The sequence below is a fragment of the Macrotis lagotis genome, chromosome 5, assembly GCF_037893015.1.
Source record: "Macrotis lagotis isolate mMagLag1 chromosome 5, bilby.v1.9.chrom.fasta, whole genome shotgun sequence".
NCBI lineage: Eukaryota > Metazoa > Chordata > Mammalia > Peramelemorphia > Peramelidae > Macrotis > Macrotis lagotis.
Window position 1 is genome coordinate 231,916,987 of NC_133662.1, and position 27,669 is coordinate 231,944,655.

Below are 27,669 nucleotides of genomic sequence, written 5' to 3' on the forward strand. Positions count from 1 at the left end.
TAATTTACAAGAATATGTTTATTTAGTTTTCTATTTGAGATTCTTTCAAAAGTGCAAAGTACTAGTACACATGTCACCAAAGCAAAGATATAATCAAACTCTAGAAAAAACATCAGTGGGCATAGTGCTGCTGGCAGAAGAAATGTCTTACATATGTATAATGACCAATAAGAAGATACTAAGTCGAGCTTGTGAAACTTTTGGCTTGAATGGGAGCTAATTAAAAGGGGGTGGAGGGAGCAGCAGGCTATTTGGAAAAGGAGCCTCACTTAAAAACAGTCATAAACTAACAGACTAGCTTAGCCAGGAGTTATAGCAACAGAAGTCCCATGCAAGGCTGAAACCCCACTGGACCAGAGGGTGGCTCCTGGGGAGAGGTAGGGGACTGTCCAATTGGCCCTCTTCCAGCCCAGACCTGCTCTGGACACACTTTCTACACCTTATTTCCCTTTCCCTCCAGCTGGCTCCTGATTGGGGGGGTGGCCTGATGGGCAGACACACACACGTATCAAATAATAGCTGTGCAGTGTGTACGCCAACAGTCAGAGCACTTTGTGATAGGAGGATGACTGAAAAGTTACTACTATATTCCCCTAGGAGGCATGAATTTTAAGTTCTTTTTGCTTCTGCTCCCAAGATCCCCTGGAGCACACTGCCAGAGAAAGCCCTTTTTCCTAAGACAGCTTTCTTTGCTTCTAACTTCCCTCTTGGCTTGCTTCCCGTCTCTTCCTTGATCTATCAGTATTTGATCTGATTTACAGCAAAGAGACACATGATTCAGCTGTACTGGCATATATGGTCAGGACACCTTCCAAGTAAGCAATGACAGCTTGCTTAGTTGTATCACCTGAGGGTTCCTGAATCCCCTTGATATGCTCCAGGGCCTCTGAGAGCATTTTGTCTCGCTCCTGGGGGGTGTGGGGGGTGCCTGTGTCATCTCCCTCCACTCCGGACTTTAAATATTGTAAGATATAGAGCCTGACCATATCGCCACTCTGCTCCACAGTTTCTTGAATGCACAAGAGATCTGCACTGCTGGCCAAGTTTAGCAAGTGAATTAGTGCCTGGCAGATCTGTGTTCGTAAGCTGGCACAGTATTTGAATTCCAGAAAATCCGTGGTATCCTCACTCTTCTGCAAGGCGGTGACCAGCGCACTCCAGATCTGAGCATACTGTTCCACAGACCCATACTGCTCCCTCTTGTCTGGAATGGAAAGAGCAGTTGCAGACTTGATTCGCACTTTGAAATTCTTGCAGGATTTCACAACCGACGTGAGAGCACTGTAGGCTTGTGCCGTCCAAGGGGCTGTTCCTAGAAACAGTCAGGAAAACAAACAGGTAGTTTGGAAAAGGGATTGAAAAGCATATGACTACCCAGACCAAGCTAGCCCCACACTACTGAGAGGTCTTCTATTCAAGAGGGACCAAAAAGAATCAGCTCCGAGGCTGAGGAGAAACCCAACTGTGCACTTGGGTCTTCAGGAAGTGAACAACACTACCTACTACAGAGGCAGACCACGCTGGTGCAAAAAACAGGAAGCCTGACTTTTAGTCTGTCAGCTCTGCCACTCACTGGCTTTGTGATCTGGGGCAGTCCATGCTCTCTTAGAGACCCTTTCTAATTCCATCTATGGCTCCACAACTGAATCTGGCTTCACATGAGTCACAAGATGATGTGTCCTCTGATCTGACCTGCCCAGCTCCTGGCTGACCAGAAGTCTATAATCTGCAGATTTCATTTTCTAACAAGAAATAGGAAAAATGCTGGTACATTCAAGAATGCCATTGGCCAGAACACTGGTTTTTCTTACAATCTTGATCAAGTCAAATGTGAGGCAAAAAAAAAAAAAAGACATGAAGGAAAAAAGGATTTTGAACATGGCTGTGAGCTACAGGCTGGTACCATAAATATTGTTACAAATGATAATCTAGAGAGATGCCACTCACCCTATTTCTTCTTTCCAAAAAGCCAAGGTGAAAAACTTTTATTTGTACTTCAGGATTTTGCAGAAATAAAAAAGAAAGCAGGGCAGTTAGGTGGCGTAGTAGATAAAGCACCAGCCCTAGAGTCAGGAGTACCTGGGTTCAAATCCGGTCTCAGACACTTAATAATTACCTAGCTGTGTGGCCTTGGGCAAGCCACTACTTAACCCCTTTTGCCTTACAAAAAAACTAAAAAAAAAAAAAGCAAAATCAAAGCAAAAATTAAAAAAAGTTGTTACTCACCCAGAGGCAAAGCAGAATTTTTAAATACATTTCCTAGAGCATAACATGCATTCCATCGTACTTTCATGGTGGCCTCACTAAGAACGGTAGAGATAAGGGCCTGAATGGATTCTTCAATGGTTTCTGTAAATCTGGGTTTTACTATATGATATGGTTGCAGGAAGTGGAGCAAATTTCCAAGGGCCCGCACGGCATTACTTTTTACCTGGTGGAAAATAAAAGGATTAGGAGTAATTCTTTCCCATGGACCTCTTGAATATTTTTTAGCTTTAAATAATTTCCTAGGCCTTGTAATCTCATGGAGCAGGACAACAATGCTAGTTGGGGGAAGTCAGGCACTGTGAGGTTCTGGAATTTATTAAGATGAATATGGGATTTTAATCATTGTACCAAGCCCAAAGGTTGTTCACCTGTCCCATTTTGAAGAATCATGAAATGTTAAGAGCTGAAAAGGATCTTAGAAAATTGGGGCTTAGGGAAGGAAAATGGGTTTGTCCCAGGTTATCCAGCAAACTGGTGGAAGAACTGATGGAAGAACTGAGACTTGGACCTGATGAAGGACAGAGGATTCTTTCCTTTAAGGCAATCAACTGTTCCAGTTCCTAACTCTCTTGGTTGAAAGCAAATAATGAGGTAAGGAGTAATTAGCACTCTTACTTTTTCCTTCCACTGACATTTAAAGGTGCTCAAGTCTCTAAGGCAGTTTTAGTCCATTCCAGGAAAAGACTTTACTACCTTGTCTTTATCCTTGGAAGCCTCGGTTGCTGATCTCAACATTTTCAATAGCAAGAGACCGGAAAATTCTTCCTGGAAACTCTGGCCCAACATTTCCCTGTTCAAGCCAAAGCAGATAAAATGTCCAAAAGGTAAAACCTATTTTAATAGACAAGCATAACATTTCAATTTCACTCACTTAATACAACTATAATGATGTTTGCCCTTTGTTCTTGAAGACAACCATGAAAGAAGAGAGGTGATGCCATGACAAGCCCATGAATTAGATCTGGATGGGGGGAGGGGGGAGGAAGCAGGGAGGGGTCTGCACTAAGTCACCAGCCTCACTTTCTCCTCTGGAGCCATCAGTGGCCAGATAGGAAATCAAAATGACTGGAGATGGCCCTGGATGCGAAGCAGTCAAGCGTGTCCTTGCCCAAGGACACTCAGCTACTGAGGTCACATTTGAACTCAAGTCCTCCTGACTTCAGGGTCAGTGCTCTACCACTGTACCATCTAGAGAGCTCGGTGAACTGTTCTTATAATGATGCAAACCACATGCAGCCAAATGAAAAGATTCACATCCATTACAATTGCAGCACGTCATCTTTCACCTGAGGTAAAAGCCCCAGACCTCAGTCTGTAAAAGAAGCTTACATGTTAACAATCAAAGTGTCAGTCAGGTTGCCCAAAGACCAGGCTGCTTTGGCTCGGACATTTGGAGACTTGTCATGCAGAGACATCAGGATTGCATTGGCCGTGTCTGCAACAAACATGACGTCCTGCAAGAGAAGACAAAGGAAGCTACTTCAGGAGTCCCAAGGGATAGCTCTCAACTTTTCAAAGTACTGAATTTTAGTCATCAACCACAAACATGAATGTGAACATTTAAGAAAGGTTGTATTTGGGAATTGATTTGTATATTAAGTGGAACTAATCACTCAATAAAAACCTCCCAAGATCCAATCCAGAAAAAGTTCTCCCTTGGTGCTCCCCTTCTTCACTGGGTCTTCTCCCCTCAATGCTCTAGGCTCCTAAGGTCATGGGCAACTCTTAATAACATCCTGTAGCCTCCATACTGAAGGCTTGACTTTAGTCATCTACAGGTAAAATATAGGATATAAGATAGGTTGGTATATTTATAGGATCTCTAGAATACTTTCCTTCTGAATGAGGAGGGTTTCTATCTTTCCTAACTCCCCCCATTGGTTTTTCTTTGGCATATTATATTTAGTTAGTGTAAATGACATTTTTTAAATTATCTTGAAATGACAGACTAGATACCAGGTATTCTTAGTTTTCTTAATATTTCTGATGGCTGAATTTTAAACTAATTTATTTCTTTGGCATACTTAAGTATTTTGTTTCATACATTTAATCACATTATTCTGAGAAGAGGACCACAGGCTTCACTAGACTGCTGCCAAAGTGGTCCCAAGACATCAACAAGATCAGGAATGTCTAGATTAGAAGACGTCCAACCTTAAATTAAGCTAGTAGTACAAACTACTACTGAGATTTGTTGAATTATTTTTTATTTCACTTTTGAGCCATCTGCTGTGGAAAAGTATTACATGAAGTAGCTGCTTTCAACAACATTCCTTCTCTGACTCCTTGTCAATTCTTCTTTGGGCCACAAAAAGAACACCCCATACTTAGCACTTGAAATCTCAGGCCTTCAAAGGTGGAAGAGGCTTTAGAGACCTTGTCCAACTCTCTCATTCCCAAAGGCAGAGATGAAACTCACATAGGTGAAATCATGGGTTTAATTGTGGTCTCTGGGCTAGAGATGCTTCCTGGTCCCCCCCCTTCCCCAAGGAGCAGAGGAGGGCACCTGGCTGGCTGGGGTGGACAGCTTACAGGATCAAGAGCAGGGAGTGGCCACTGCCTCCTGTCTTCCACTGGTTTATGTTGGGACAAGGCAAAGAGAAAGACCAGTATGGGAATGGGGTTCAGGAAGGATTGTGGGAACCCCGGGAAAGGAGCAAAGGAGGACATATCTTCAGAGGGGTCTGAGGGAACTCAAGAAATGAAAAAAGACTGAATGATGAACCTCTGAATAGTAATGGCCAGAGAGTATAAAATATCTTCAATATAATGCTCAGGGGCACATTATAACAAAGATGAGGACTCGAGGAGGTAGCTTGGCAATGGACATGAATGACATGCCTGGTGTTTTTATCCTCTTGACTGAAAGCACTTTTGTCCAGAAACTCCTAATGTTTAATATTCCTGGGAGCAGAAAGCTCACTCCACAAGTATCCCTGGATTTGAAATGGCTGAAGACCATGACTCTTGTCCACCCTCAGGTCCTTGGTAGTTTGCCCTGCAGCCTCTCTCATCTCCCTCTAAGTTCCAGCCTCTGCCTTCATTACAAGACCTTCCTGAGTCACTTCAAAAACAGCATCTCTCTCCTATAAAGCCCTACCCCAGACCTATATTTTTTTCCAATTAGTTTTACTTGCTCAAGCCCCATCATCCTTACCAATGTCAGGGCTCCCTTCCAAGATCTCACTTATTTAACACATTTTTCTTATGAGACTAAGCTCCTTTATTACATTGGACATGCTCCCGATATGCAAGTACTCAGAGAAATATGGATACACATGTGGATACAAGATACATACACACACAGACATAGCAATTTTTAATATTCAGTCCAAGCAGCCAAGTAATATACAAGATCTATCATACTGTATTACTGGTGGTAACAGAAAAGTAGAAATGAAGTTAACTGTGGGTTAATTAGAAAAGGGAAAAAAAGGGACCTTTACATAAGTATATGGAGATCTACATTTCCATCAATATAGCTAGGCAATTTCTTTTTTTTTTTCCAGTTTTTGCAAGGCAATGGGGTTAAGCAACTTGCCCAAGGTCAAACAACTAGGTAATTATTAAGTGTCTGAAGCTGGACTTGCTTAGGTCTTCTTAACTCCAGGGCCAGTGCTCTATCTACTGTGCCACCTAGCTGCCTTTTTAGGCAATTTCTGAAAGTCTACGTGAGCCTCAGGAAACCATCTGAGCACTCACTGTGCTGCAGCCATGGAGACAGCCTAAAGTGGGACAGAGGCTGCTTCTTACCAGGCCCGCTGCACGTTTCACGTCATAGGGCAGGGTACACCCCCACTCCAATGACCACTCTCTATAAAGATCTCCACAGAGTGTCGATGTCTGACGTGCACTTACCTGCCTGAGACAGGAGAAGAGCACATAGACACCCAGGGCGCGGGCAGCAGCCGCTTTCACCAGAGGATTCTTGCTGTGATTCAGTCCTAGCAGCAGAGTGATGCACAAGATCTGTCTGTCGTTCTGTCATTATTTATGGTAACAGAAAGGTGCATGTTGGCAAAGAAGCTCCATTTATTCCCCACCCAAACGTGTGTTCCTGAGCGACTAAGCACACGGTACCCCAACCTGGGGAGCAGGGGTCAATATAGCCCTAGACTGAAGGACTGGGGGCTGGAGAAGAGCCCAAACCTCTAGTTACAGAAGGCCACATGGCTCCAGTGACTTAACCCATGGTCCTGCCTCAAGGAGTCATGGTAAAAACTGAGTTCCACATTGTGAGTTTAACAAAGCTGACCTTTGGTACCAAGCAGGGCCCTGACCCAGGGGCTTGATCCCACTCATGTTCCATCTCCTTCATTTCTGTCAACTTCTAACAGCTAGCTTAGCAAGCATGAGAAATAGTCCCAAGGGTCCCAGAAGACTGAAGGAACAAGCAAGGCTGGATTTCAATCTCAGCTACTAATGTAATGAAGACCTAGACTCCTACTTCTTTTTTTTTTAAACTCAGCCCCAAGAGCCTGCCCTCTTTCCCCCAAAATTCTATCAAATACTGCCTTACAAAGGCTGTTCACAATCCAATTCCAAAGCACTATCTGATGCCTAACACAACAGCCTCATTATAAGGCTAAAAAAAAGAGTCATTTACCGGCAGGCTACTGAACGCCTCTGGTAAGATGGAAGAGAGGGCATCGCAGGAACTGGCCTGGAGAGTTGGATGCTGGGAGTTTTGAAGTGCTCTGGGCAAAGGGCCATTCAGCATCATGGCCCAAAACATCACCACCTACAACAGAAAAACCAATGAGGTTGCAACCCAGGACAGTCAAGTTCCTCTGAATCCAAGGGACAACATCTGCTGACCTCAAAGAGAAGCAGGGACATCACAAATTTCACTGACAGATTTATTCTTGAAAATTCTGCTCCTTGAGCCCTGACACATTCTGACATGGGGATACACTGTGTAGCTTTGCCGCCTAGCTGGCAATAGGTCAATACTCTACCTTTTAAGCATTGAGTGCTACAAGGAAAAAACCCACCTAGAGTCAAGCCCATGACTGAAATGCAAAGATATGGTAAAGCCCCCATGAACGGTCATTCACTCACCAAACTGACTGGAACCCTCTGACTGAGGGCAACAGTTGAGTCTGCTTTATATTGCTGGATTAACCCTGTTCCCAGCTCTTCAAGAAGCTGCCAAAAAAAAAGCAAAAGAACTGGATTAGCAAAGGAGACATGAAAATTATGATCATATACTTGGCTTTCTCCAAGCAAAAGGTTACATCTGACCCAATAAAGAGCAATTATTACTCTCCTGATTTTTTTTTTTTTTTTTTTAGTTTTTGCTAGGCAATAGGGTTAAGTGGCTTGCCCAAAGCCACAAAGCTAGGTAATTATTAAGTGTCTGAGGCCAGTTTTGAACTCAGGTACTCCTGACTCCAGGGCCAGTGCTCTATCCACTGTGCCACCTAGCTGCCCCTGATTTCTTTCTTTTGGAAGGAGTTCAAGTTCTAACAGAGGATTCAGGTTTTCAAGAAATCTAACTCAAAAAAAGACCATGACATCAGGGAGTGATGCCATGACAAGCATTTGAAGAGGATTTGGGGGGGTGGGGGGCCTGTGCTAAGTCACTGGCCTCACTTTCTCCTCCAGAGCCACCTGGGTGGTCAGATAGGAATCAGGACAACTGGAGATGGCCTGGAGAAACCATCAGATGAATGACTTGCCCAAGGTCTGCTAGTAACTGCCGAGTATCTGAGGTTGGATTTGAATTCTGGTTCTCCTTCAGTGCTCTACCTACTGTGCCATTTAGTTGCCCATCTCTAGATAGACACATAACACTATAACCAGAGGAATCAAATGCATGGTCTACAAGCTACACTCTAAGGATAGCCCAAATCAGATTAAAATGTAATTGGGAACTATTTAATAAAGAAAAATGCAAAAAACATAAAAGTTCATGTGACATTTTCCAGGTCAGTATGTGGCCCATAAGGTATAGTGGTCCATCAGGCACAGACCACAAGCATTTATTAATTTCCCTGACTCAAACAAGGTCACTAACAAACATGTTCACAACTACTTTAAGAAATTTTAGAACTGATGACTGTAGGAAATGAAATAAGCATAAGAAACAGGAAGTGCTGAGAAAACATTACTTTTGCACCATGAAGTTGAATGGATGGGTCTGTTTCCTCCATGCACCTGCAGGCCACCTCTCCAAGCTCCATCAGATAGCCCTGTGCCATTACAAAATAGCCTTTGACTAGGAGGGCCAGCACCTACAGGGAAGGAACACACAGAGAAATAGGCTGTCCAATCACCATAATTTGAACTTACTGAGGAGAGAAACATTTTAGGCCAGCTCTCTAGAATAATGTTTAAAAAGCTAAAGAAAAACACTCCTCAAAAATGTAACTGAAGCTGTGTATTCCTGAATTGTGGGTGTAACTCCTGTCCATGGCCTTCTGGATCTTCACAGTGGGTCTGCTGAGGGTATGCCATGACGAAAGTCTTCCCTGACCACATGCTGCCATCCTTCACTCTTGAATGCTGGGTTTTTTTTTTAAAGATTTTTCAAGGCAATGGGGTTAAGTGGCTTGCCCAAGGCCACACAGCTAGGTAATTATTAAGTGTCTGAGGTCAGATTTGAACCCAGGTACTCCTGATTCCAAGGCCAGTGCTCTATTCACTGCGCCACCTAGCCACCCCTTGAATGATGTTTTTATGTGGCAAGAATGCTGTCTACTGATTTTACTCACTTTATGCTTTTTGGATAATGGTTCACAGCTTATCATGTCACAAGAAGAATACTACTATAAAAGACTGAGTTTTGTTTCATGAGAAGAGATTTACGGGTTACTGTGTTTTTGGTTTTTTTTTGGCAAGGCAATGAGGTTAAATAACTTGCCCAAGGTCACACAGCTAGGTAATTATTAAGTGTCTGAAGCTGGTGTTCTATCCACTGTACCACCTAGCTGCCCCTGATTTAGGAGTTACTGATAGCACACTGGGCCCTTTTTCAATAAGATATCAAGTGATTACATTCTGAATCTAGTTCATGAATCTCATTTTTTAACTTTAGAGCTATTTCATATTGCTCAGTTGTTGCTGTCATATCTGACTCTTCATGATCCCATGTGGGGTTTGCAAATGAGGAAACTGAGGCAAAGTAAAGTGACTTGCCCAGGATGGCACAGCTACTAAGTGTCTGAGGCCAGGTGCTCTATGCACCATGGCACCCCCTAGCTGTATGTCTACAGATTTCAGTTACTCTACACTCTACTGATGCACCAGTTAGGGCACTATTCATGTCTTCTCTCTTGATCATCCCTAACTTATCTTCTATGGAATTCATTACATGTCTTTTTTGCCTCTTCTATTACTTATGCTGTATGCAGCATAATATCTGTTCCTTGAAGACAAGGACAGTAATTTCCTCACATATAGTAGATGCATAATAACCACGGCCTTACCTCTCCTATGACGTCCATCATGATCACATACTATTGTCATTGGATCCAGGTTAAAACCCAACTTTGCTACTTATTATCCACCACTAGCCAGGGCATCTTGAGCCTCCAACTAATACACTAAGAGGAGCCTCGAACTTATCTGTGTAATTAGGTTGGCCTCTAATAGCTCTAAGTTCCCACTGTGCTTGTAATACAACTCAAACTGTTTGTCTCCACAGCCCCCATATGAGACAGCTGAGGAGATGGGTTTCTAAGTGTTGTCTGTGTCCTGCCAGATTGCTCAGCCAAAAAGTAGTCCCTCTATTTACAACAATCCTGCCTCTAACAGCATCAAGACATCTATTTCATTTGTTAAACTTAATTACTTCAGTGACCTTGGGACCCACATTTGGGCCAGTGAGCTTGACTTCGATTCTTATATTTTAGAACTTCTCTTTGACTAGAGATGGTTAAACATCTATGGGAGAAGACAGCAGGGATTCCTCAGGAACAGGCCAAACAGGCTGAGTCAGAGAAGGGAAGAGAATAATTATTAAGCATCTGCTAGGTCCCATTTATATTACAAATATTGCCACATTTGATCCTCTCATTTCTTTTTTTGATTAGGCAACTAAACTAGTAGATGAGGAGAATCAATGGATCCCAGTTCACCTAAATTCTGGCAAAGCTTCAGAGAACAGATATCATGCTATTCTTATGAAGATGGAAGAGTAGGGATCAGGTGTTAATATGATCAGACAGATTCTACACTGGTTGAATGATCAGACTCTTCATTTGGACTTGTGGTGGCAAGAAGTCTTTTCAGGGCAACCCCCCAAAGATCTGTTTTGTCTGAGGACTGCTTTAACATCTTCATCAAAGACTTGGATAAAGGCAGAAATACTCCAGGTTACCATGAATTCCTGAGCCCCAGGATGGCAGCATCAGGGATCCAAAAAGATCTTGGCAACCTAGAGCACTGGGCTGAATTTAATAAGATGAAATTCCATGAGAAAACATAAAGTCTTGAAGTTAAGTACAAAGATGGCAGAAACCCAGAAAAAGAACAGTCATTCTGAGAAAGCTGTGGGGGTTTTGAGGGGACCTGTTTACCTAGTGAGTCAGCAGTAGGAAATAACAAAAAAAGTCAATTATCTTAGACTGAATTAAAATGAGAAAAGGGAAGTGAGAGGCCCATTGTATTCTCAAATTTAAGGCCCTCTCCCAAGTATGATCTTCATTCAGTTCTGGGACAGTGGTTCAGGAAGGCTGGACAAGTTAAAGAATATTCAGAGGAGGGCAGGTGATGATGGGCCCTGAGTCCATGAAAACTGAGGATGAACTGAAGGCACCAGGCATGTTAAGACTGGAGGAAAAAAGATTTAAAAGAACATGATAACTGTCTTCAAATATCTGAAACACTATTAGGTTAAGAAGGCATCAGACTTTTACTGTTTGATCCCAGAGGTTATCATCATCAGAAACAGAAGTTACAGAGACAAATTTAAGCTGATGATAGAAACGACTTTTTAAGAAAAGAAGAGTAGTCTGCCTTGGAAGATGGTGGGCTCTTCCAACTTTGGAGTTCTCCAAGCAGAGTCTGGATGGTTCCTTGCCAGTTTTCCTCACAGTGGGGATTCCTTAAAATCTGGGTTGGCTGTACTAGTTGGCTCCAGAGGGAGGAGTCTTAGTCAGACACTCTCTGCACCTTTGAATTCCAACTGTAAGGAATGGCTCTGATTGACACAATGAAAATATGGTTCCTCTGGGTAAATAAAAGATTAGACTCTCACCTGTAAGGATTCCAGTCGCACAGGAGATGGTTCATATATGTTCCCAATTGTACAGCTAGTATCACTATCAGAACAGGGATCGTCTCTGGGCAGTACAACGATGGAGATGCACAGACGGATGAGCCAGCAGGGTTCGCCACTGGAAGTTGTCGAGTTATCTGTGGATTCCTCTAGAGTTTCAGCATAGGAAGCATCTCTATGCCAGTCAGAAGAGCTGAGCCATGATGTGGCAGAACTACTACTACTACTTAGCCCAGAGGAACAAGGTTGCTGTAAAAGCAATTGCACTTCAGGCAAAGGAGCCTGAGCCGAGACTATAGCCCCTAATAGGGTCAGACTTGAGACCCGGACGTTGACATCTGTGAAAGGAAACAGTGATTATAAAAACTGAGATAGAAGAAACATACGAGGAAAATATAAATTTACAGTAGAAAAGATCCTCCAGTTCAACACTTTCTGTTCTCTCTTCACAGATGAGGATAAAACTTAAGTCACTCCAATTTACTCTGATGCTAAAGAATTATAGTTTCTATGTAGACTATATAGGAAATATACAAAGATTCAAATGTTACCATTTTATTAAAGCAAGAAACTGGATTTCAGAATAATGAGGTTTTAGTCTTAATTTTATGTGGAATGTAACCCTGATAAAATTACTATTTCTCTCAGTCTGTCTTTAAAATGAGAATCCCATTACCTTCCACCTCTGAGGCTGGTATTATTTTATTTGAGGGTGGTTTGCAGGTAGAAATATGATTCTTTTGTCAATGTCAAAGACATACAGAGAGTCTTAAAGCAGCTTGGCATCTATAGGTCTCTATCTCATTTCCTTCCAGTGTAGCCCAGTGATATTGCAAGGACAAGACAGAAGGTTCCAAAGTGACATCACCATTTTCCAAAAGCTGAAAGAAGATTCCCCATATAGGCTGAAGGCTGGGAAGAATGACTCTATAACCCTATTGTCCTTAGGGGGACTTGAACAAGTGATCCCTGTTATTTAATTATCTTGCTTACAACAGCATGATTGAGCTAAAGAGGTCACCAACCTTTATGGCGGATGTAGGGCTTTATCTGGTTCCAGACCTTGGTCAGCAGGTTGGGTTTCAGACGGTTGTAAGGTGCATTTGATACTAAGTTTGCAAGGCACTGTAAAGCACAGATATGAGAAAATGGCAAATTAATACAAGCCAATAATTTTAATTAAGGCATCAAAAACAGAAAATAAAGCATTTAAGAAATACTTTAAAAAACTCACGTAAAAACTGTGGGGGGGGGGGGAAGGTAAAAGGACCTAAATCCTTTACACTGGAAGAATTATGTATTTTAAATCACTCCTTTATCTGGCAATGTTTAGATCTGATTGAAATAGTTTAAATACCTAGAAGGAGAGAATGCTTTCTGAAAATGAAATTGTAAGAAGATATATTCACATTTGTAAATAATATTGCCTCATATGAACTCATGCAACCTTTCTGGAGAGCAATTTGGAATTACGCCCAAAGGGTAATAAAAATGTACATACCATTTGATCCAAAGGGTAAAAATAATATCACTTGTACAAAAATATTCAGAGTGGCTCTATTTGTGGTAGCAAGTATTGGAAATTGAGTGAATGTCCATCCAATTGGGGAATGGCTGAACAAAGTGCAGTATATGTATGTTATGGAACACTATTAGAAACCAGGAGGGATGGGAATTCAAAAAAGCCTGGAGGGAGTTGCATGAACTGATGCTGAGTGACATGAGTAGAACCAGAAGAACATTGTACACCCTAACAACCACATGGGGTTGATGATCAACCTTAATGGACTTGCTCATTTCATAAGTGCAACAATCAGGGACAATTTTGAGGTATCTGCGATGGAGAATACCATCTGTATTCAGAGAAAGAATTATGGAGTTTGAACAAAGACCATTATTACCTTTGAATTTATTAAAAAAAAACCCAAAACATTATCTTATATAATCTTGCTAACTCATATTTTATTTTTTTTTCTTAAGAATAGAATTTGTCTCTCAACACATTCAATTTAGATCAATGTATAGCATGGAAACAATGTAAAGACTAACAGACTGCCTTCTGTGGGAGGTGGGGGGAGGGAAGTGAGATTTGAGAAAAATTGTAAAATTCAAAAATAAATAAATAAATTTATTTTAAACATTTAAAAAAAATATTGCGGGACAGCTAGGTGGCACAGTGGATAAAGCACCAGCCCTGGAGTCAGGAGTACCTGTGTTCAAATCCAGTCTCAGACACTTAATAATTACCTAGCTGTGTGGCCTTGGGCAAGCCATGTAACCGTTTGCCTTGCAAAAAAATCTAAAAAAAAAAAAAAAAAAGAATGTGATCCACCCATGACAGAGCTGGAGGTGTTGGAACACAGACTGAAGCACATTTTATTATTATTATTATTTTTTGGGGGGGGTTGCAGGGCAAATGGGGCTGGGTGGCTTGCCTGGGACCACACAACTGGCTGACTGTTGGGTATCTGAGGCCAGATTTGGACCCAGGTGCTCCTGGCTCCAGGGCTGGTGCTCTGTCTCCCACCTGGTAGCTCCTATTATTATTATTATTATTATTATTATTATTATTATTGCTATTTTATTTTATTTTGGGTCTTTTTTTTGGTTTTTGAAGGGCAATGAGGTTGGGGTGATTTGCCTAGGGTCACATAGCTGGGTGATTGTTGGGTGTCTAGAGCTGGATTTGGGCTCAGGTGCTCCTGGCTTCAGGGCCAGTGCTCTGCCCACTGTGCCACCCGGCTGCACCTACTACTATTTATTATTATTATTATTATTATTATTATTAATTTTAATTTTTTCTCTCTCCTTTACTTTATCACTCATGCGGGTCTATCTTTTTTGGAGGGAGGGGGTATTATGTTTACTCTTAAACAAGAATATTTTAGTAACATATAAAAAAAAATTATTTGTACAAAATAAGAATACATAAATTTTAAAAAGCTGCCTGGAACTGGTTAAGAAATAAGCATAATGGACCAGTGGATTAGGATAGGTAGAAAAGAAACAGTAATAAAAGACTATAGTAACCTATACCCAAAGACTCCAGCTTCTGAGATAAAAACTCACTATTTGACACAAACAGCTGGGAAAACTGGAAAATAGTATGACAAAAACTAGGCATAGACTCATCTCACATCCTATTCCAACATAAAGTGAAAATGTTAACAGGATTTAGACATAAAGGGAGATACCATAGACCAATTAGCAGATCAAGAAATACTCTGTCAAATCTATGGACCAAATAAGAGAGTTTATTATAAATTGCAAAATGGATGATTTTGACTCTATTGAATTAAAGTTTATGTACTAATAAAACCAATGCTTCCTGGATTAGAAGGAAAACAGAAAGCTGGGAACTAACAGCAAGGGCTTCTGATAAAGGTCTTATCTCTAAAATACTGTTAACTCAAATTTTTAAAGTACAAGTCATTTCCCAATTGATAACTGGTCAAAGGATATGAATAGGCAGTATTAAAACAAAGAAATTAAAGCTATATGTAATCATAAGGAAAAAATGCTCCAAACCATAATTGATTAGAGAAATACAAATTAAAGCAACTATGAGGTACCAGCTCAAACCTCTCAGATTGGCTAAGATGACAAAAAGGGAAAAATGAGCAAAGTTGGAAAGGTTGTGGAAGGTTTGGGACAACAATGCATTGTTGGTAGAATTGTAACTGATTCCCACCATGCTGCAGAGCAATCTGAAACACAGATCTGCACATCTGCACAAAGAGCAATAGAACCAATCATACCCTTTGACCTAGCAATATCAATACCAATACCAGAAGAAATCTTGAAAATTGGATAAAGTCCCCATTTTCCAAACTATTCCTAGCGGCTCGTTTTGTAGTAGCAAAGAATTGGAAATTGACAAGATTTGGGGAATGGCTAAACAAGTTATGGTACATGAGAATATTAGGGAGTACTACTGTTCTATAAGAAACCATGAATGGTCAGACTCTAGAGAAGCATGGAACGAATTACAGGAACTGATGCTGAGCAAAGGGAGCAGAACCAAGAGAACATTGTACACATTAACAATAATATTGTGAAGGATGCAGTTTCTCTCAGCACTTCAGAGAGGGAGGACAACCCTGGGAGACTTGTTATAGACAATGCCTTCCACATCCAGACAAAAAATAAAAACAAAAACACAGAATTTGAATGAATATTATGATCAGTTTTTTAAAAATTTCTATTTTTCCTTCCTATTCCATGGTTTTCTTTCTTTTCCCTTAGTTCTAATTCCTCGTCCACAAAATGACTAATATGTAAACATGGTAAACATAGATGTATATATACTACATTCGTAGACTGTTTACCATTGGGGGAAGGGGGTTGAAGAAAGTTGTGTAACTTATAAACATATATGTGGATGGATGATGAAAAACTTTCATAGCATGTGATAGGAAAAAATATCAAAAAATAATAATAATGCTTTAACAAATATCACCATTCAATTACACTTGTAGGATTTGAATTTTCTTTGGGTACTTTAAAAATACTCTTAAGTCAAATTATTTTGACATAGCAAAATTTTTCAAGGCTCAGAGTTCCATTTACCTTAATTATCTGAGTAAGGGTTTGAGAAGATGATTCAGCCACCAGAGCTAACAAAAGACATCGATGCAACTCACGAATGCTGGAAGCAATGGTCACTGAGAAGGGAGTGAAAGCCCTTTTGTGATCACTGGTGTCTTCAGCAACAGAAAGAAACTGTTTTGAGCCATCCAAGATGGCAGACAGAACTTGCAGAGCACAGGCACGCGTCTGAAATTTCAAGTGAATTCATGTTTATAGATAAAGCAAGCAAGTCAACGGTTTTTTGAACTTCTGGATGATGCCTGGATAGAGATACCTTTGCTATAGTTAATAGAGGTGCTTCTATTTAAGATTTGTTAGCTGTCTAATTTCCATCCAGGAGACCTGATCAAATAAAATGATATATTCCAACTGAAGCATTTCTGCTACTTTATAAAAGATATGACTCTTAAACCTCACTTCAAAATTTGAAACCACTTACAGAGGAATTGTCAATATGTGGATACAACTATAAGGATATATTCCCCCACTTCTCAGTCTATTTTAACTTCTATTCCATACATTTGAAGGACATCTGATGAATTATCTCAGGATTTCTTTTTTAGAAACAATGGACACTCAAGGAAGAAATGGTTTTAGGAAGCTACTCCATTATACTAATGGTGCATGTGAATACATGAGAGAACCAGGATTTTCCAGCATAGTCTCAAAATTGCAACCCCTCTATGTCTTACCAGACAATTCCAAGGGTAACTATGAAATCTGGCTAACTGCTAACTTAAGGATGCCCAGCTGCTCAATGTCAGGGGAAGGATCTGAACCAGGTTCTTTAGGACTCTAAGCCCAGCTCACTATCTCCACTCCTGAACACATTATCATATTAAAAGAGTGAATCTTCAGAGACAAATCATAACTTGAATGGGTCCAATTAATGAGAGAGTATACCGTTTACAAGGTGATGATTAGAATCTAAGTTTTTCCGAAGGCAAGGCTGTTTCACCCAGTCTTAGTCCATGCTAAGACTTATTTGCCAATCGGTAAACACCACCACTGTTAAAAAAAAAAAAGCTGTTCACTTCCTATGGCTATGTAAACAGCTTTCTAGAAGGTGCTACAATGAGTAGAGTCAAGAAAACCTGCATTCAGATCTCACCTTAGACCCCACCTAGAGACATCATAGCAAGTCACTTAACTTCTGTCTGCCTGTTTCTTCCCCTCTAAAATGAGAGATGATTAAAAATAGTATTAACCTTATGGGTTGTGCTAAAGATCAAACAAGGTTACGTTTGTAAATGTCTCTGAAAATCTTAAATGACTAATTCAAACCAGGCACATGACTGCAAGTCCACAGGCCCAGTCTATGACTGCCCCTCCCCTGCCAAGATGAGCGGTTCTGAATTCTCAAAGGTCAGGTTCCTGCACTGCTCTCTAATCAGGTAGACCCATTTCCTTTGGAAGTCAGAAGCATGACTATTGGATCAGAGGAAAAATGAATAAAATTTAATACCAATTTAAGAGGCTAAGATCAAAGTTCTCTTACCTTTGGAGAGGGATCTTTTAATGAAATTGTCATCAAAGACACAGACTGTGGACTTCCTATTCCAGGTGTATCAGGAACAAAAGCAGACCAGTAGCCATAAAGAACTTTCTTCTCTATTGATTTTATTGTGGAGAGGAAGCAAGCTAAAGCTCCCTGGCGGACTTTGGCTTGGTAAGATCTTGAACAAAAATAGATTAGAGGCTTTAATGAAAAGGCCAAGAAGAGCCCTCCCCCAAATTGAATTCCTTCTAATGAGATCAAAAGAGGCAAATTCAGGATCTGCACTTTTTAAATAAATTCCAAATCTCACACAGTGATTTTATATTTCCAATTATTAATTAATAAACCAGAACAGGATCAAACTAACCTCATCTTGCTCTGCAGGCCACCTTCAGCATCTGAATAGTCTGATTCACTGCTACTGATCCTTTTCCATGGAGAAGAGATGAGATAGGAAGAGGCCCGATCTCGGGCTGCTGGGACGCTACCCTCGGAGCCCCCGCTTGGGGTACTCAAATAGGCAGAGCCCATGGCATTCCCTTCATGGAGGGTCAGCTTGCCCAGGGCACTGGCAGCGCCAGCTCCAATCTCCCCATTTGGTTCTCTCAGCTCCTCTCCTTGATGGCCTTTCTTTTGTTTGCCTTTTGCCTTCTTCCTTTTACTCTGATGTGAAAAAAACAAATGAAAACATCTGACATCTCCTGACTAGATCCATGTTCTCTTTCTCCTCTGTGCTAGAAGCCTAGAGAGCTAGAGAAGTTCCTTCCTAATGGTGACTTAAGCTTCACTCACAGCCTAAGGTTCCTGCACATTCCACTGCACTTCTGCAGTCCACCCTTCACTCATCTCATTCCTAGATCTCAAGTCTTCTTTTTTCTAGAAGCTCCTATTAAGTGAAAGAAACCAACTTTTGTGCAACACCCTCCCATCCACCCTGTTCCCAAATGTCCTGCCATCACTAGGAGTAATAAAATTACATACCTAAGCAAAGTGAACAAGTTAAGGTCAAGGTAGGAAGGACTGCCTTTTAAACAGACAATAATCACAGCCTGGGGCTGGGGCTCAAGTTCCAGTTTTGACAGATGTCAAAGGACAGGAAAGTACTGGAGTTTCTGGAAGGAACCAGAGGAGGAATATGGCAGGACTGTGGAGGCAGGGGACAGAAGGTCCATAGCTAGAGAACAGCAGACTTGGTGGTATTCGCAAAGAAATGCTTGGGAATTGGGATATCCAAAATGAAAAAAATATTACATTGGTGCAAAGTCATAACATGTGCAGCACCCCTGAAAAGTACCCATTCCCCAAGTAAGCCCCCTAAAACTCTTCTTGTTAAACTGATACTAAAAACCCACAGTGAGTAAGAAAATTCCTTGTACAGGATAGACTAAGAACAATAAAAATAGAAAATGTTCACAGACAATATATTTTACCAAACAAACCTAAATTCTAATCCAATAAACTATAATTATACCGCTATTGGTTTCGAAAGGTTTATTTCCATTGGTTCCTGTCTGATAGGTGACCGCCCATCATACTGAGGAAGAGGAGCTGGGTATAAAACTGCAGGCATTTCTACGTTCAATCCAGGAAGCCCATGAAACATATATTTCTAAATGTTAAAAAAAAAAAAAGAAAAAATCATGCAATTCAAATCTAAATACACGAACAAGGGAACCTTTTAAGTGTTCTAAAATTATAATTTGCCACTTTCTCCTTTCACCAGCTCCAAAATGTTACATTATCTGAGAGATATTTTTTAAAAGATACATTGTATTTAATCAAGTTTGGTATTGCTGTTTACCATGGAAACACTGTAAAGACTAACAGACTGCCTTCTGTGGGGGTGGTGGGGGTGGGAGGAGGGAAGCAAGAATAGCAGAAGAATTGTAAAACTCAAAATGAATAAAATCTTTCTGTGAAAAAAAAAGTTTGGCATTGCTGGGACAGCTAGGTGGCATAGTGAATAGAGCACCAGTCCTGGAGTCAGGAGGACCTGAGTTCAAATCCGGCCTCAAACCCAATAGTTAGGTAACTGTGATCTTGGTTAAGTCACTTGACCCCATTGCCTTGCAAAAACAAAAAAAAAAGGTTTGGCATTGTTAGTTTTTATTTAAAAATGCTTAGGTTGCACATTTCTAACTACTCTTTCAAAAGCCTCTTAAAATTAGTTCTAAGTCCCTTTGACTTAGGTGTCCATTGCTCTGCAATGGGGCAATAGGCTTCTAACACCACTTAAAGTTAAGATGGAAAATATCCTAGCCATTAGAAGAAAGGAGTGAGTCACACATGCTTACCTTTAATACAGCCAGAAGAGACCCAAGCTGCTCAGTCTGGGTAAGCTTCATCTTACCTCCATTCAGAAGGGACTGGAGACCTTTCAGTGCATTTTGTAACAACTGGGGGAAAAGGAGACTAAGTTACAGGGACAGTCAAACCTTAAGTCATCTAGACACCAGGTTTCCAGAACCCTCAAGCATTCACAACTGCACCAAATCCCAAAGTAGAAAGTTTGGAAAAAGACTTCTCTGCCAGCAAAACAAGGGCAGCAAGCAATGACAAAGTAGCCAAGAGCAACCAGAGACCTAGAAATGATAAAAACAAACAAACAAACAAAAAAAAATGAAATGTGTAAAGTCCAAGGAGTGCTGCACTAAGAATGCAGAGCTCTGGTCCTGCAAATACCACTTATTAGGGATGAGCACCAAGCTCCTGACCCTCAGTCTCCTTTTCTCTAAAATGGAAATACTACTTTGCCTTCTTACCTCACATTAGGTTGTTCTGAGGATTAAATGAAATAATGTATGTGAAAACACTTTGTAAACTCTCAAGAAGTAAATGAGTATAAAGTATTAAGATGCATGCAACGTACTCTGATCAATCAGGTCATCAACAGACAAGGCAATTAGCAAACACTTACTGAGCTGAAGTTACTAAGCAAAAAGAAAAGAGCCCTCGGATTGGCTGGTGCGATCTCTAATTGACCAACCATCTTTGGAAAAGCTGAGAAGAAAGGAGTCCAAAAAGCCAGAAAAGAGGGGACATCTGCAGCAGTGACAGTTCTAAGCATAGGGGTGAAAAGCAGCAGAGCCAGGAGGAAAGAGCTCAGCATACTGACTTTGCTACGGGTCCTCAAAATCAAAGTCACAGAATAGACTGTGAATGTCTTTGTGTGTATGTGAGGGGTGGGGTGGGGTAAGTGTATTGTGCTATATATCTGTCCGAGTGTGCACATGTGTGGAGCATATGTGTATAAATGTGCATATGAGAGTCCATATATAAGTGTGTAAGTGGGTATTATGTAGGGGGCAAATAGGTGGCACAGTGGATAGAGCACCAGCTCTGGAGTCAGAAGGACCTGAGTTCAAATCAGACTTCAGACACTTAATAATTACCAAGCTGTGTGACCTTGAACAAGTCACTTAACTTCATTGCCTTGCCAAAAAAAAAGAGTGTATTGTGTATATGTGGGTGAGAGCCAGAATGTGCATTCTAAGTATGTACATATGTGTGTAAACATGTATATGTACATGTGGATGCTTGCTTAGAGAGCAAACATTGACACCTAAGTGTGGAGTAGCATGATTCTGCTTTTCAGGAAACTTTCATCCAGAAGATCAGTCCCAGGTGATGCTGAGCAGCCTCACGGTAAAATTTTTCAAGTTAAAAATTACCCAGTTTCATCTTTTAAGTGTTATAACTTTAACTCACTTATAGCAACACCTTAAACAAGCTAAGTGTATTCCTCTGTTTATTTCCTTCCTTCTGTGTTTTGTGTACAATAGTAACTTACATTACAAGTGAGGTATTGGAGAACACTAGGTTCCTACCTACCATGCAAAATGTGATATCGTCCATACCAGAAACTTTGGAAGACTGTAAAATAGTTAAGAAAGTTTGAAAGCAGACATTTCGGTAAGGCTCATCCAAGTATGGCTGTCCTGGGACACTAAAACACAAGCAAAGGAGGCAATTCAAACTCCAAACGCTTTGAGTTGAGCTTTAGAAAACACCACTAAGCATGACCTATCTCCAACCCAGGGAGGAGGTGGCAGACAAGCTACAAAGGGAGGAGGCCACCAGGTAGTAAATGAAGCTCTCCACTGGACACCTGGGGAAGGGAGAGCAGTGTGCTTTCCACAGGGATGAGCACCAAGGGGACAGGTTGGAGAAACTACAGGAGGGTGGAAGGTTTTGCAGTCCCAACAAGTGAACTGCTTCTGACAGTGGTTTCAGCTGTAAGGGGAAAGAAGATGAGCAAAATGGTCCAGGGGAATGACATGCTTCTCCCTCCTTCCCGCCACTGGAAGTCCAGGGTCAAGCCCCCACCTCAGTTCTCCTCAGAGGCCCCTTTCACCAAGTTTGGGAGGTCTCCTCAGAACTAGCCCCAGACTCTCTTGCACATCCTACAACCCCCCTCCCCAATTCCAGGGAGCAGTCTACAGTGACAACTACTGTGAATCACTATGCAATTCATTGAGTCAGTCAATACTTTGCACCTTTCTGGCTATTTTGAACTATCAATCCTCTCATTTATTTCACTTTTCACATGTTTATGCTTATCTTTAGTCAGACCATTAAGCTTCAAAATAAAAAAAGGCAGGGACCATATTGCATATTTATTTTTAGTAAAGAAACACAGAAATTGAGAATTTTTATACTGGAGACACCTGAGAGATCTATGGGTAGCCTATAAGTTCTTAATGGGAGTGCAGATAGACAGACTATGGGTTTTTAATGGAGCTGCAGGGAGTGTCCATGATGGATTTCAAGGGCCAGAAAATTGAGTGGGGAAAACTATCTTTTTAATCATTTCTTTCCCTAATTTTAGCATTTCCTTTCTTTTTTAAAAAGCATTCTTCAGCAAAGGGGTTCATAGGCTCTCCCTGACTACCCAAGAGATCTATGACATCCCAAAGCTGCAAATACTAATCTAGTCCAACTCCCTGTTTGGAGGTGAGGAGACCAGAGAGCAAAGAAGCCACATGGTCAAACTGTGATCTCACAGTTAGTCAAGATGGGAACACCAGCCTATTGTCACAAGTCCAAGATGAAAAACGGGATGGCATTGTATTCTACATAGACAGGACAACTTGAATTACTGCAGTTTACAATCCTTTGTTTTGTGAGACCCCAGAATGAGCTTATCAAATCATTCTAAACTGAGCACTTGGGACACCCTGTCTACCTTTTTTAAAAGGGAGAAAAGTGATTATAACAGATGCTAAAAGACTGACAAAGGCATTTCAAATGACTAAAAACATATCCTTTCCAAACCTAAAAATAATTCAATTTTAGGTCAGGCAAATAGAAAAAAAAAAAAAAGCTTTTTTAATATGATGTTTGTCCTTTGTTCTCTAAGAAGATCAAGATATCAAGGAGGTAATGCCTAGGCAAGCACAAGAATTGAATTTGAGTGAGAGGGGAACTATGCTAAGTCTCCTGTCTCACTTACTCTTCCAGAGCTGAGTCCAGTGGCCAGATATGAATCAGGACAACTAGAGATGATCCTGGATGTGAGGCCATCAAGATTAAGTGACCTGCCCAAGTGACAGCTGGAGTCAAGTGTCTGAGGTCAGATTTGAATTCAAGTCCTCCTGACTCTAGGGGTAACCCTATGTCCACAGCATTATATTTCTTTATTAACTGGGCATGTCCTAGGTGGATTGTTAAATGATTTTCTGTAGTCTGGTATACTATTTCAAAAAATATTTCCATATATGGCAGTTTTATTAGCAAAGTATAAAAACTGCATGTCTCATGTGACACATACACTGCTAGGGGACTTCAGGGATTCCTTAACTATTCAGGAAACTCCAAGTGTGGGTTAATTTCCTAAACTACTCTAACTTCAGACAGGTTCTGCTCTCCACAAATAGACCCCATACCTGAGGCATATGTTGGCCATACAGTGCACTGCAGCTCTTCGGAGGTCAGGGTCTGACTGGCTGGGATCACTCAACTTCATCAAGATTCCAGTTTCTCCAAGCAAGTCTGGAAGGTACTAGAACAAATACAACAGCCAGAGGTAGCCCAAGAGAACAGATGGGGAAATGTTCTACTTTAGACAAAGTTCTCTTTCATTCTCTTTTTCATTGGGTGAGAGGTAAAATGAGTAGATGGTACAAAAAGACAACTAAAACCCATCAGAGCCTCTGCTACATATATCTTATACGTGAACAAGCCAAGAATGCCAAATGTAGCATTTGGGCCCACTGGAGATACAAAGTGCTCAAACGAATAGGACAGAGCTTCTGAGTTAAATTCTCCAGCCTTGTCTGCAGGATGGCCTGGGGGGCTGGGGGAAGTTGGAAGGGGGGAGCAGGGAAGCTCCACAGACCAGGGCCAGCACATGCAAGAGGGAGGTGCTCATACCCTCACCAAGGTTCCTGGGTAAAAAGATGAGGACAAGAGGGCCTCAAATGGCTTCTAAACTTTCTCTCTTATTTTCAAATGTTTGATTTTCAAAGAAATCTTACTTATACCTACAACTCTAAAGGTGGCACTTGGATAGTAAAGTCACAAATAGCTAAGAACTAGTTCTTCCCTATGATTTCTACAGAATGGTCAAGAACCACGGAAAGGTTGGGGAACCGTGGGAAGAGTTTCCTCCTTCCCTCTTGCCACTGTCAAGAAGAAAGGGAATAGGGGCGGCTAGGTGGCATAATGGATAGAGTACCGGCCTTGAAGTCAGAAGTACCTGAGTTCAAATCCGGCCTCAGGCACTTAGTAATTACTAGCTGTGTGGCCTTGGGCAAGCCACTTAACCCCATCTGCCTTGCAAAAAAAAAAAAAAGAAGAAGAAGAAAGGGAATACAAACTACCTTCTGACATTTGGGGCCATTGTAGTAAACCAGAGCAGACAAGGCCTGAAGAATTTCCATGTGTGTCCAGGAACTACATTGTTGAAAAGCAGAGATTGTATAGGCCAAAAGGAAATCCAGATTCTGTTCATCAACAATCACCTACAGGAAAGAGACAGATATATCCCACTTTAAAACTATTTCCACTCTAAATATGTAATGTTAACTCCACTCATCCACACAAATGTGGCATTTCCTGGCTTGCTCATGTGTAAAGTGCATGTGGCAGGGGCCCTGTGGGGCTTTTTGTACACCCCATCCAAACTTCCCTCTCACTCAAGAAAAGAGAGAATCTAAGAGAACACTGTCTAAAGCAGACCAACCTTCACCTTGTTTCTCTTTCTCTCTTGTCCAGTGTTTCCAGTGTCTGATCATCTCCCTGGGCCTGGCGCTCACTGGCTCTGTGAGCCTCCTCCAGCTGGCTCTGTCCTACTTTTTCACCTTCCTTGTATGACCCTGGGGGTGGGGAGCTCTATGGGACTCTGGCTAAACCAGACAGCAAACTGTTTTTCTGCTCTGGTCCTCGCATTATGATGCCCTGGCTGATATGATCCCTTGTTCTTCCAATCTCTTGGGCCATTCTGAATTTTCCTAGATTTTAAATCATTTTCTATCTTGTTCTATAGCTCTGGGTTCCTTGAAAGCAAAGATTGTTTTCCATTGCTGCATTCCTAGCCTCCAACACACGGCTTTGACATGTCAGGTACTTAAATGTATGAGTATTTAATCAAAAATATTTTTGGAATGGATCCATAACCTCATTGAAATGATTTTGACCAAATATGAGACAAAGCATCAGTTAGTGCCCAATGCAGGTGTTGGTGGTAAAGGACTAAGGAGCATTGAGCATCTTATTCAATTGAGGGGGCAAGACCTAGAATCCTACCCATGACACTCCCCAGCCATGTGACTCTGGACAAGCCACTCCCATCTCACTGCTCCAAGGCAGCAGCTGGAGTTTGTTCCAGGTTGGTGAAGCTTCACATCTGTTATCTCATCTGAAGACCACCCTGTAAGGGTGGGTCCTTTTCTCATCCCCATTTTACTGGTGAAGAAACAAGCACAGAGAGGGGGGGGTGACTCCCTGTGCTAGAGAAAAGAAAGCACCAACATACATTGGGAGAGGGAGTTTCTGCTCCCTGGAACTCCATCTGTCAATCAAATACTTAGGAGAATATTACTTCTTTTTTTTTTTTTGCAAGGCAATGGGGTTAAGTGGCTTGCCCAAGGCCACACAGCTAGGTAATTACTAAGTGTCTGAGGCCGGATTTGAACTCAAGGACTCCTTGACTCCAGGGCTGGTGCTCTAACCACTGTACCATCTAGCCGCCCCAAGAATATTACTTCTAACCACCATCTAATTCCTTTCTGGCAATGGCCTTATATGCTCATAAAAAAACCCCATAAAAACAATCCTGGATACAGTTCATTTCATGAAGATCTTCCAAAATTATCTCATTTGGTAACAGCCTTACTGGCACTATACTTTGCATTAAAATGGAATAAATATATTTAACAATTTCTGAAAGATACTGAAGAAAACAGGAAAGTCATGATATGATATGGACTGAGGAAAGATATTGGCGGGGGGGACTCAAAGACAAGAGGTAGAGGAGAAATCTGCATTTCAAATAATTGGTCAGTGAAAAGAAATCTGATGTAGTGACCCAAGAACAGATGGAGTCAAGGAGAACCAGGAATCAAATCATGCTTCTGATGTTTCCTTGTGATGACATGATGGATCAGTCACCTATGACTCTGAGCTTCTCCAAGATCTACCTCCTCAAAGACAGACTTGGTTGGACAATGTGGGTAAAGGGAGCCAGCACACCCACAAAATCAAACACCATTTGGAGGCTTTTCTTGGTCAAAGAGGCATTTCTTCCCCAAATCCAAATCCAGGGATGCTCTTACCTGCAACCGGTTAAGCAGATGGTGAATAAGTTGAGAAACTTTGCTGACCAGATGTTCCTGATTAAGATGGACTAATCGACAGGCCTGGACCAGTAAAGCACTGACATCCTACCAAAAGAATGAAAATAATAATAAACGCAATAGCAAATGATGCCTTTTTGTCCAATTCAAGCCCCCAAACCATGAAGCAAATCAGAGCTGAGTCCAAAAAATGGGAAAATGAAGGAAAAGAGCCTTGAGGGGGACCGGGGGTCATACTGATAATGTGGAGAAGGTAAAGGTAGAAAGCGCAGACTACCCAGGAGGACGTCCTAGGCTGGAGCTCCTACTAGCTAGTATGGATGGATGGATGAATGCGTATTGTGCATATGCATGAGTTTGTGTATCTCTTTATACATACACAATTACAGACCTGGGGCTTGACTAGATCTTCACTTTGGGGAGCAATGCACAAAGTAGCATCCATAGGATACAAAGGAGCCAGTTACCCTCAATAAGACTATAATGTTGCTTTCCCTATGCAAGCGCTCAGAGCCGCATGACAAGCGCCAGGCCTCGAGCTCTCGGAGCCCAGGGCAGAGTTAGCATCCTCTTTCCGGGGCCTGAAGCCCCAGGGCCCCCCGACATCCTGTAAATTAGGCCTCCGGCCATCAGAGCATCTCCGTCTGCCAAAGGAAGACCTCATTTCTTGCGCTCTTTTTCTGGAATGTCCAGGGGGGAGGGGCCTCGGCTTAACGGAGGCTCGGAATCACCCCGGCGGGAGGGATCCACCGAGGCCCTAGAAGCATGGGGGGCCCTCGGTGTGCTCAGGGGCCCTGGGCCCTCCTGGCTGGGATCCGCCATCGCGGCCTGGCGGTGGAAGTCAGTTGGGATCCGGGTTCGAACCCTCCGCCTCCCCGTCTGTAACACGGGGCGCCGGGGCCCGGCCCCCCAGGACCGTTGGGAGCGACGTTGGGGCGGTTTCCCGCGGGCCGCGGCGGGGAACTGTCGCAACGGCCGCGGGGCGCCGGGCCCGGGCCCCGGGGCGGGGGGCGGCTGGGGGGCCTCCCGGGCCGCGCCGCCTCTACCTCGGCCGTGACGCCCCCGCCGCCCTCGCTGTAGTTCTCCGAGATGAGCTGGTCGAAGAGCAGGTGGATCTCGGTGCGGGCGGAGCTGCTGTCCGCGGGCCGCAGCGAGCCCAGGCGGGCCGACAGGCGGCGGAAGCCGCTCCCCGGGCCCGGCGGCGGCTCCCGGGCCCCGCACACCGGCGCGCCGGCCACCTGCACCGCCGCCATCTTCCCTCCGGCCCTCCCTATGGCAACGGGCGAGCGCTTCCG

The 27,669-nt window shown here is 42.3% G+C and overlaps 1 protein-coding gene across 3 annotated transcripts; it reads right to left on the minus strand.

Annotated features, from left to right (window-relative positions):
* On the minus strand, window positions 1-27,669 carry HEATR6 (HEAT repeat containing 6). Of its 3 annotated transcripts, none has more exons than XM_074188883.1 (20): window positions 27,421-27,669; window positions 26,354-26,461; window positions 24,401-24,541; window positions 23,465-23,580; window positions 21,411-21,525; window positions 19,874-19,975; window positions 19,051-19,188; window positions 17,947-18,242; window positions 17,580-17,757; window positions 16,061-16,267; window positions 12,517-12,616; window positions 11,471-11,829; window positions 8,382-8,504; window positions 7,330-7,416; window positions 6,875-7,009; window positions 6,127-6,249; window positions 3,598-3,722; window positions 2,962-3,058; window positions 2,227-2,431; window positions 1-1,312 (listed from the first exon to the last, which is right to left on the minus strand). In XM_074188883.1, the coding sequence occupies exons 1-20, from the start codon at window positions 27,625-27,627 to the stop codon at window positions 756-758; spliced, it is 3,519 nt and encodes a 1,172-aa protein (XP_074044984.1). In that variant the 5' UTR covers window positions 27,628-27,669; the 3' UTR covers window positions 1-755. The 3 variants fall into 3 exon arrangements, with proteins under 3 accessions (XP_074044984.1, XP_074044986.1, XP_074044985.1); XM_074188885.1 differs by lacking the exon at window positions 27,421-27,669 and adding an exon at window positions 27,106-27,252; XM_074188884.1 differs by lacking the exon at window positions 27,421-27,669 and adding an exon at window positions 26,766-27,081.